General features: G+C 46.4%; 1 protein-coding gene across 1 annotated transcript; it reads right to left on the bottom strand.

The window, feature by feature from the left end:
- Window positions 1-3,632: 3,632 nt before the first annotated feature.
- Window positions 3,633-9,244, bottom strand: LOC121437165 (protein FAM50A-like). The gene is made up of 12 exons (XM_041637010.1): window positions 9,162-9,244; window positions 8,962-9,061; window positions 8,327-8,472; window positions 6,061-6,137; window positions 5,881-5,947; window positions 5,480-5,541; window positions 5,238-5,314; window positions 4,838-4,892; window positions 4,604-4,652; window positions 4,451-4,521; window positions 4,211-4,321; window positions 3,633-3,831 (listed from the first exon to the last, which is right to left on the bottom strand). Exons 1-12 carry the CDS (start codon window positions 9,235-9,237, stop codon window positions 3,823-3,825), a joined length of 900 nt encoding a protein of 299 aa, XP_041492944.1. The 5' UTR covers window positions 9,238-9,244; the 3' UTR covers window positions 3,633-3,822.
- Window positions 9,245-11,090: the final 1,846 nt, after the last annotated feature.

Here is an 11,090-nt window from a genome sequence, read left to right as displayed (position 1 = left end):
TAAAAAAATGGAGTACAGACCTAAACAGAGAACTCTCAACAGAGGAATCTAAAATGGCTGAAAGACACTTTAAGGAAATGCTCAACATTCTTAGTCATCAGAGAAATGCAAATGAAAACAACTCTGAGATTCCATCTTACACCTGTAAGAATGGCCGAGATCAAAAACATTGATGACAACTTATACTGGAGAGGTTGTGGGGAAAAGGGAACACTTCTGCATTGCTGGTGGGAATGCAAGCTGGTACGACCCCTTTGGATGTCAGTGTGGTGATTTCTCAGAAAATTAGCAAACCACCTTCCTCAAGACCCAGTAATACCACTTTTGAGTATATATCCAAAGGATGCTCAATCGTGCCACAAGGACATGTGTTCAATTATGTTCATAGCAGCTTTGTTTGTCATAGCCAGAACCTAATGGAAACAGCCTAAATGTCACTCGACCAAAGAATGGATGAGGAAAATGTGGTACATTTACACAATGGAGTACTACACAGCAGAAAAAAATGACAACAGCTTGAATTTTGCAGGAAAATAGATAGAGCTAGAAAACATTATTTTGAGTGAGGTAATCCAGACACAGAAAGACAATTATCACATGTACTCACTCATAGGTGGTTTTTAAACATAAGGCAAAGAAAACCAGCCTACAAACCACAATCCCAGAGAACTTAAACAACAATGCAGACACTAAGAGAGACTTACATAGATCTAATCTACACAGATAGTAGAAAGTAGAAAAAGACAAGATCTCCTGAGTAAATTGGGAGCATGGGGACCTTTGGGGAGGGTTGAAGGGCGGGGGAGAGGCAAGGAGGGAAGCAGAGAAAAATGTAGAGCTCAATAAATACCAAGAAAAAATGAAAAAAAGAATTCAAAACTCCATGTTCAGGACTAAAATAGACATGTAAAATTATGTAATAATAAAATTGGAAGTCTGCCAAAATAAATAAATTCTAGTGTTTGTTTCCCACAACACTGTGCCAAAGTATAAAATACAGTTTTATACAAAAGAAAAAGAATGTGGCCTCTCTAGCCAGGCATGTTGATATGTCTTTAAACTCAGCACCCAGTAGGCAAAGACAGGTGGATCTCTATGAGTTTGAGGCCAGTCTGGTCTACATAGGGAGTTCCAGGAGAGCCAGGGCTACACAAAAAGACTGTCCCAAAAAAATAAAAAACAAACAAAAAACTGGCCTCTCTTTCCACACCAGACCTTGTCCTCTCAGTATTGACCCTAAGGACTCCCCAGGCACTTGGGGTTGTTTCCAGAAAACAGATCTGTTGCTTTTGTAAAGCTGTGTTACTGTGCTTATCTAAAACACCTGATTGGTCTAATAAAGAGCTGAACAGCCAATAGCTAGGCAGGAGAGGGATAGGCGGGGCTGGTAGGCAGAGAGGGAAGCAAGAGATATCAAGGTATAAGAGAACCAGGAGAGTAGAACTCTAGGGGCCAGCCACCCAGTCACACAGCCTGCCGGCTTAGGAAGAGTGAAAGTAAGTCATACTACAGAAGTAAGAAAAGGAAAAAGCCCAGAGGCAAAAGGTAGCTGGAATAATTTAATTTGAGGAAAGCTGGCTAGAAATAAGCCAAGCTAAGGCTGGGTATTTATAAGTAATAAGACTCCATGTGTATTTATTTGGGAGCTGGGTGGCAGGTCCCCAAAAGGGTCAAGAATAAAAACAACCAACAATATAGATCTTTCCCCCATGAAGACTCAGGATTGAACTTCAAGGATTTCCCTTTCCAGAAGATGCAAAACTAGAGATAGCTCCTATCTAGGTATCAGGCTCAGAGTCCCTTAGGCTTTATCCATATGAATGTAGAGTTCAGGGAGCTTGAAAGCTAAGAAGGGGATTTGAAGCACTAATATGTGGATGAGATAACTGAGAGCAAACTCTTTTTCTCCACAGTACCTTTTCTGATGACTTTCCAAAAGGCAGACTGGGGTTGTCACAGAGGACTAGACAATTCAAATTCAGAGTGGCTCCCAGCAGCATACATCAAGAGTAGATGAGGTCTGGTCTAACTACCCACTACAATGTGCTCCCAAGATATCCTGACCTGCTCTACTCTCTTCCCTCCTCAATGTGATCTCAAATTCTCTACTATAGTAACAGAGTCAATCATAGCAAAGTTCACTACAAACTGCCATCATGCTTGCCAGAGAGGCAAGGTGCTCTCCATGGTGCAGACAAACATCTGGCCCCAATCAAAGGGAATCTCAGCCTCCGCATCAGACCACTTACTATGTCTCAGCTTACCCCAGAGAAACTGAGAGAGCTGGCCATTGAGATGGCAGAGCCACTGGTACTGCAAGTTGTAGCACTGCCCATCCCCAGATGGATCCTGCCCCACTGCTGTAATAGTGACCAGTTCCCATGCAGACTGAGCAGAGTAGGCACAGATGTGGCAAGTGAACAGTGACTTCGAAGCACCCATAGCAGCTAAGAGGACACAAGGACCTGGGAAGGTTTAAGGAAGTACTCCCTTTTTACTCCAGAGTCCTTGCCAAGCCTGAGGATATGTCCCTACATTCAAAGACAACAGCTGGGCCTTCCCTTAGAAAGCCCCCCTTTTCCTTTCAGATTTGTTCCCATGATATCCCTTTCTGTTTCCAGGAAAGGAAAGGTCCAAAGAGGCCTGTCTACAGAAAGCTTAAAGGTTGTCAAGGTCTAGGCCTGGAGATATGAGGAATGACTGCTAAAAACCCAGGAAGTCTTTGGAGTGATACAAATAAATGATTTTGAAGTATATGGAGGGAATGGTTTCATGCATTGTGAATAAACTAATTTATTCACTCAATTATATGGTTTAAAACGGGTGATATGGTTGCACATGCTTTTAATCTCAGCACTTGAGAGGAAGAGACAGACGGATCTCTGACTTTGACGCCAGCCTGGTCTGCATAGTGAGTTCTTAGGATAGCTATGGCTATGTAGAGAGAATCTGTCTAAAGAAATAAAATGAATGGGTAAAAAGAAGGATCGTTTGGTATGATCTGTAAAAGAGACTGACACAGGATCTTACTCTGTAGCTCAGGCTGGCCTGGAACTTGCTGTACAACCCAGGCTAATCTCAAAACTCATTATTCCTCTGCTTCTACTTCCCCAGTGCTAGGATTATAGGTGTGAACCACACACATGGTAAAATGACAAAAATATTACATGTTATCTCAACAAAAATATTTTAGGGCTGGAGAGATAGCTCAGCTGGTAAAGTGTTTGCCTTGTAAACATAAGATTATGAGTTTAATCCACAGAATCTATATTTTTTAAAAGCCCAACACTGATGGTATACATGTGCAATTTCAACCCTGGAGAGATAGACAGGTAGCTCCCTGGGGCTCACCAACCTTCTAGCCTAGTGTACTTGGCAAGTTCCAAGCCAGTGAGAGATGCTATCTTCAAAAATAAATAAATAAATAAAAATAAGAAAGAAAGATGGGAACAGAATGACACCCAGGGTTGCCTTCTGGCATGCATACACATGCATGAACACATGCATACATGCATGCATGCATGCACGCACACATGCACGCGCGCGCGCACACACACACACACACACACACACACTCACTCACTTTCTCTCTCTCTGTCTAAAAATAAAGCACAGGTTCTTATAATGTAGGCACTCCAGCTCCAATGTGAACTTTTTTATTGTAAAAGAGAAAAACAGTAATGACAATATTAGGGCCAGAGAATAGCAACTAACATCCTCCCAGAGTGCTCTGGCATGATCCCAGGGAATCTAGGCACCTGGAGCCCTGAAGACATGAGGGACACTCTGGGGAAAGTGAAGGTCATGCCCACTTCTGGATGCTCACCGGATCTGGTGTGAAAAAATGGGGACACATGAAACGAGGAATGGAAGCCAGGAAATAAATAGGGGCAGGCTAGCATATCACTTTTGATTCTCCTCCTCCTCTTTCTTTCTCTCTCTTTGTGTGTTATAATGGTCTTACTATGTAGCCTAGAGTATCTGGTAACTTGGTGCTCCTCTTGCCTCAATCTCCCCTGTGTAGAGATTACAGGTATGTTCTACCATGTCAGATTAGTTATCTCTGGTTTCCTGGCAGGATGGTTGCAGATCACTAAAAGCTGAGATGACTCCCATCCCCTGACTTTGAACTGCCCAGAACCAGCAGTGGGACACCAAGAAGTGGCTTCCCAGGACCTAACCTTCCTCCCTGCCTTCCCTGCCTCCTCACCGTGTACTTGTCCCATTTCTTCTCTGGGTCATAGGGCTCCCAGCGACTGGCAGGAAAGATGTGCTTGTTCTTCTCATACCAGCTCCTCAGCACCACTTTGCCTGCATGTGACTGGGGAATGAAGGTTGTGATTCAGGGCCATCCTACCTGACCTTGCCTTCCTGTGACTTCTCCCCAAGGATAACCCCAATGTCAGGCTCAGGGTGTCTTTGCCTGCCCAGTACCCTGGCACTATCATACCTCATCCTTCTCCACAGTGGCATCACTGAGCAGTCGTACATCATCATGAACATCGAAGTTGAAGAGTGGCCCTGGAGGGGAGAAGCAGTAATCCCAAGGCCATACTACTGCCTTTCCCAACATATTAGAACAAGTTAAGCTAGAATCACTCACCACTCTTTCCTCGTGCTTTGGTGACGATGAAATCGTAGAAGCTGTGATGCTAGGAGCAGAGGGTGGGAAAGGCAAGCTTGATGATCCATCTAGGTCTCTATCACCCACTCCCCACACTCCTACCTGCAGGGTGGGAGCAGGCACCACTGTGCCTCCTAGCCCTGGAAGAGTGCACAACAGTATAGTGACTCTCCTATGAAACAGTGTGCATGACTCAGGGTTGAAGAGACTCACGTGGGGGATGATTAGGTCCTCCTTGATATACATGAGCTGCTCCACCCCTGCTGACCTGAGAGAGATTGGAGGGGATGAATACCTGAAAGTCAATGAGTTGGCACAATACTTTAAGCCTTAATGCTTAAGGGAAGCTGTGTAGTTTAGTGAGCCTGGGATAGCAGTCCCAGTGTCTTCCACTTCTGGACCATATCACCAAGGTAGGGCTCTCTCACCTGAGCTCTCTACAGCAGGAAGTTAAGAAAAAAGGGCACAACTCTCCTCTTTGAGGAGCACAGTGCTCAGCACAACATCTTCCCAGCAGTGGAGCAGTCAGCATGGTTGTCTGATACTCTGGCTGGGGAGGCAGGCTCTTCAGGTGCATAACACAGGCACACACAGTACATAGTAGCTTGCTCACCTGAGCTCACTGAAGTCTTTGCGTAAGATCTCGAGTGCTTTCTGCAGGAACTGCTGCATGGTGTTGCCCTTTTTCATCTGCAGAAGCAGGTATACCAGTGAGTTGGGAAGGAAAGACAACGACCCAAAGAAATACCTCCAAGAAGACAAAGATCCACCCTGCTATCCACAGAGGTTTCCCAAGCCAAGACTGTCAGTTGCTTTCTATTGAACTCAAGACAAAGGAGCCCTTCCATTGCCTACCTTAACTGTGCGCCGGTGTCCAGAGCCATCCCAGTAACTAAAGGTGATTTCAATCTCTTCACCTACAAAGAAGAGTTGCCTCTTGGTCTAGAGACCCAAGTGCCCAGAGTTCCCTGGGGCTACATAGCCAAGGTGAATATTTGCAAGAGAACTTCTTGAGTTTTAGTCCTGTTTTTTCACTGCCCCAACTCTGGATCACACATGTTCAACTCTACTAGAACTTATTGTTTTTGTGTCTGTTTTGGTTTTGACTTTTCGAGATTGGGTCTCATGTAGCCAAGACTGGCTTCAAACTAGCCATGTAGCTAAGGATGACCTTAAACTTCAGATCCTCTTGCCTTAAGCTCTTGAATGCTGAGATAACAGGCCTAAGCAACTGTATCTAGCTATATAGTACTTACTCTTGATTTTCTCCTGCTTGGCTTCCCATTCCTGACGCAGCTCTTCTCGAAGCCGATTTTCCTCCTCCTGAGAGGAAATGGACAAAGGATGAGGTTAAGGGCTGCTCCCTGAGCAATAGTCTCCACCAAGGTCAACTTCATGATCAATACCAAAGTCAACCAGAGCCAGGCAGTTTTTACCTCCCTGTCCCGGTCAGGCAAGAAGCTCGTGTCTACATCTGGGTTCTTCCCCAGTTTCCTTTTCTTTGTGGTAATCTCTAGAGCAATGAGACAAACATCTTACCATTTTTCAGAAAACGATTCTGTGGTCTTGTTTTTAGACATTTATGTAACCCTGAGTGACCTGAAACTCTCTTATGTAGACCAGAATGGGCTCAAACTCAGAGATCTACCTACCTCTGTCTCCTGAGTGCTGGGATTAAAGGCATGTGGCGCCATGCCTGTACTAAAAATGGTTTTGATCTCCGTGGACCTGTCTGTCTGTAAGGTCTCTCAGGCAACTGGAACATGTTTTAAGAACTACTGACTTAGCCAGCCTTGATGGAACACACCTTTAATCCCAGTACTCTCAAGAGGAGAGGCATGTGGATCAGGGTTTAAGCCCAGCTTGGTGTACACAGTGAGTGCCAGACATACCACAACTACAGTTATACCTTGTCTTAAAAATAATCATTCATATGATGGTGGCACACACCTTTAATCTCAGCATTCGAGAGGCAAAAGAAGGCAGATCTTTGGGAGTTTGAAGCCAGCCTGGTCTACAAAGCAAGTTCTATAACTGCTATGGCTATTACACAGAAAAGCCTTGTTTCCAAAAACACTAAAATAAATAAATAAAATAAAAATAAAGAGAAAAACTACTAACCTAAATAAATAACAAGCATAAACTAAAAGAAATAATCATAGATGTCAGGGAGCTGGGTGTCTAGTTCCTATTGCTAAGACCTCAAAATGATGGCAAGCAAGGGAAAACTCACCACCAGTGCTTTTCAAAAGTCCCAGTGAACTCAGGGTAGTGGCACACACCTGTAATCCTAGCACTTGGAAGCCTGAGGCAACAGCACTGAAATTTAGAGGCCAGCCTAGGATATACAGTAAGACTATCTGAAAGAAAAAGATCCCACTAATACACAGTGAGTTTGAGAACCTTTCCACTAGCCTGTGCAATCTAGAATTGCTCCTAAGGTAGACACAAGATGACTATCAAGGTCAGACTGAGCTACATAAGACCCTGTCTCAAAATAAATCAAGCACTACTTGCCACCTAAAGCCCTGAGCACTACTGAATGTATATCTAACTCAACAAGCTATCTAATGGTATTATTTCAGATACAGTTGGGTTAAATTTACTACGAAAGTGGAAGGGCCCAGTGTGGTGGTACACACTTAGAATCTTAGCATTGAGGAAAATCTCAATAAAAGAAATTTAAAAAAATTACAGCGGCAGGAAACAACCTCAGGAAGGGGGACCTACATGACTAAGATAACAGCTATTACCTAACTTATTCCAAGTCCTCAAATGCGTCCTTTGCCCTGTTATTTCGGTCCAACTGTTTCACTTCATTATCTACTCGTCCTGCCTCCTCCCATCTCTGCAACTAATAAAATACTCATCCTTCATACCCAACACAACTATTCCCCATGTGACTCTTTCTCTCACATGGATCTAGTGATTTCCCCTGGGTTCTAAGGAAAGCAGCATTCCTGAGTGTCCGGAGTCCCTACTGACCGTGTAGCCTGGCGAGGCACAGAACAGATATACATACATAGGGCTGTACATTAGAGGCACTGGATTTCAGAAGGTATAAGATCAAATTCATCAATCACTACCAGTGCCCACTGGCCACCTGTGGTGAGCAGTTACAATACCTGACAGTGGCCAGGCATGGCACACACTTTAATGCCAGTACTCAGGGAGGCATAGGCAGGTGGATTGGTGTGAGTTCAAGGCCAGTCTTGTCTACAAAGTGAGGTCCAGACAGCCAGGACTATTACACAGATAAACTCTATTTTGGAAAAACAAAACCATACCAAATCAAACAAAAAAAACCCTCACAATACCTGGCAGTGTAGTCACAAACATTCCCATTCTTTCAGAAAGTTTTAGCAGGCTATCTTCTCCCCTCAGTTTATCCTGTGTGCCCCAAAGGACAGCTTCTGGATCCTTTTAGACCAGGCACTAGTCCTCTGGTAACTTCCCACACTGGTGGCTCCCGTACAGGGACTACTGGCCTAGCTCTGACTCAGTCTCCTGCTGCCAGTACCTCTGTATTTTAGCTTTAAAACCATGGTGCTGCCTCAGTTCTGATTTCTCTTACCCTGTGTGAAACTGGGGACCACAAGCCCAGTAGGTGACCAGGGCTAAAAAATGAGTGTGCTTCTTCCTTTGCCGGCCCAAATGTTAGCCCAAATGCCAGGACAGAGCTCTGGCTGGCAGTGCCCTCACCTTCCCTCTCCAGTTCCTCCTCATACATGGCCACCTCTTCCTCCTCTTCACCTCCCTCCTCTTCTTCCTCCAAGGTGAAGGACAGGCTAGAGATCTTCCGCTTGGCCTCCTTCTTGCGCTCCTTCTCTCGCAGCTTCTCTAGCTTCCTACCAAGGCATGGATGGCCATCATGCCTCATGTTCCTGCCCTGAGGCCCCTTCTCTGACCCAGAGCCACTGTGTGCCTAGCAAGGGGTCCACTTAGCACAGGCTGGATCTCCCCAGCACCCCAGAGGGATTCTATTTGCCCTAGTTTACTTCAAGTTCAAGGACATGGATCTGATTATGACACACCAAGCATAAAGGACACAGGGGTCATGGGACAGAGAGGAATGGGGACAATGCAGGCTGTTCAGGCACCCAGTAAAAAGAAAGGGCTCAGAAAGGACTCACCACCTTTACAGAGGAACAGAAAGAAAGATAAACCTGGAAAGTGAGAACCAGTGTGGAGCTCAATAGATACCACAACTGCTCCCAAAGCAGAAAATGGGGTCTCCCTGTGGAATGGGGATGGGAACAGCCTGACCCACCCCAGGAATTCCCAAGCACTAGCTGTACTATAAAGGGAGGACTGCTTAGAGAGGATGGGGGACCCACAGCTGTAACTCCTTTGACTGTTCCTTTTTTGCCAGCTGTTTCTCTCTCTCCTTCACCAGTGCCTCCTGTTTGGCCTTCATGTCATTCAGGGTCACGAGACCTGTGAGGCAAGGAGATAGGGGAGGAAAGGCTGGTCATCCAGGGCCAGTGAAGGAGTAGCTCCTGGCTCTGGAAGAAGGTGGTACAAGTGTCTTGCTTACCCACGGTACTGGACTTGAGCTCTGCTTCCACAGCGTCATAGTGGGCAGAAAACTTCTTATCAATGTTGGATTTCATTATATTCTCCTGTAGGGGAGGGACACATCAGTGAAGGCCATCCACCACTCCACTGTGGAAGTGAAAGAGTGGCTATGGGTCCCAGACACACTATGATATAATCTTAGAAAACACAGACATACACCCTTCCTTTTCTAGGTGGAAGGGTCCATGAAGCTAGGAATGCTAAAGTAGCCAAAGGTCATCCTTTCCTTGTCATCTCTAAGCTGCTCTGGCCTCTTCAGGTCTCCAGCTGGGCATCAGCACTCCCTCAGTACCCTACAGCCACCACCATACTCACCTTTGGCCTTTTTTCTTACCCAGTCTTTAAGTTGAAGATCCTGAGACCCAAACCATGGGATTTCAGGAAAGAATAAACAAGAAAATGAGGGATCCCTGTGAGAATTTTCCTTCTTTTTGGCCTAGGATGCTGTCAGCAGTCATCCAGGTCACTGTTCTTCAGTCCAGTCCTATCTTAATAGGTACCATTTAGGTCCCTCTCTGACCAGGATTTCCAAATGAATGGCCAGCAGAAGTATACTTCCAGCTGCCATTGAGGCAATGAGGTCAGAACTAGAGAACTACGTGTCAATCCAAGCATGACTGAGGGTTGATGATACCTCCATCTGATGGCTGGTTCTTGGGTTTGGCTTCTCACTTCCCTAGATAGGGCCTGTTCTCACCTGGAGAGCTAAGGCTCTGCTTCTGTCAGGAGTCTTGCCCAAAGGATTAAGCCAAGGTCTCCTTGGTACCACGCCCCTGAATCCAGTGGCCACTGACTGAAGAAGCCCTGAGGGACGCACTAGTACTCTGGGATGCTAAAGGCTCTGGAATGAGCTTCAGGGGCATACTCCTGTGCCTCTCCACAGGAAATGTATGTATCGGAAGCCTGGGAACATGAACTAGGAAACTGTGCTCAAGTCTCACCCAACATCAGTGCCACCACTGTGGATCCCTCCTGCTAAAGTTTTCACAAGCTAGTGGTCTCAATCTCTGACAAGGCCCAACACTGAGCCCACTTTACAGAATACACTGTCTCAGCTGGCTTCCAATACCAGTCAGAGATGCAGAACCAAGTCCCGCCCCCCGGTGCGGGGCCCGCCCTCTAGGCTCTCCTAGCCCGCCTAGGGGTCTCCCAGAGTCAAGCAGCGTGAGACCGCCAGGGGGCCCGCACGAAGCGCATGCTCTGAGGCGCCCCGGCCTGGCCCACACCTCTGTGATCCTCTGCTTCATCTGCTCCATTTGCTCGCGCTGTTTCTCCCTTTTCTTCATCAGGTGCATGGCGCGGCCCGCCTCGCTTGCGGCGCCCTTATACTGAGCCATAGTGACTATGGCTATGGCTATGGCTATGGCTGTGGCGGCAGTGGCGGCTGCTGCTGCTGCGGCGGCGGCAGCGACGAGCGGCGGTGGAGAGTTCTGCCTGAAGGAGTCCTGGCGATGGCGGTTTAGTCAGCTGACTATGACGTCACCAACCAGGGAATGTACGGACGCTGACCCTGCCTTACGCCCCCCCCAACCCCCCCACCCCCCCCACCCCCGTGACTCTGGCACGTGATCACACCGCCCCGCCCCACAGGAGGCTGGGCTCCTTCCCTCACCTTGTTTTGATAAACTACAAGTTCTCCTCGCTCTATTGTGACAGAGCTGTGTCCCCTAGTTTCTTGCACGCCCTCAAAGTTAACTGCTGTCGAACCCAATCAGATTCAGCTGCACACACAATAAATAAATTTGAAGATCTTTTTCTAAAAAAAAAAAAAAGTTAACTGCTGTCTTAAGCTATACCTACAGTCCCCTTAAAGTCTCCTGTTGGCCCCAAGACTGAGCACAATGCTCCCCTGAGTTGGTTCTTAGAGCTCTTGAGCTATGTCTCATGG

This window comes from Microtus oregoni, unplaced genomic scaffold, assembly GCF_018167655.1.
Source record: "Microtus oregoni isolate MIOR12 unplaced genomic scaffold, Mior012 000050F_ref0000143, whole genome shotgun sequence".
Taxonomy (NCBI): domain Eukaryota; kingdom Metazoa; phylum Chordata; class Mammalia; order Rodentia; family Cricetidae; genus Microtus; species Microtus oregoni.
Note: the sequence above shows the minus strand (reverse complement) of the source record. Positions and strands in the feature narration are given on the sequence as shown.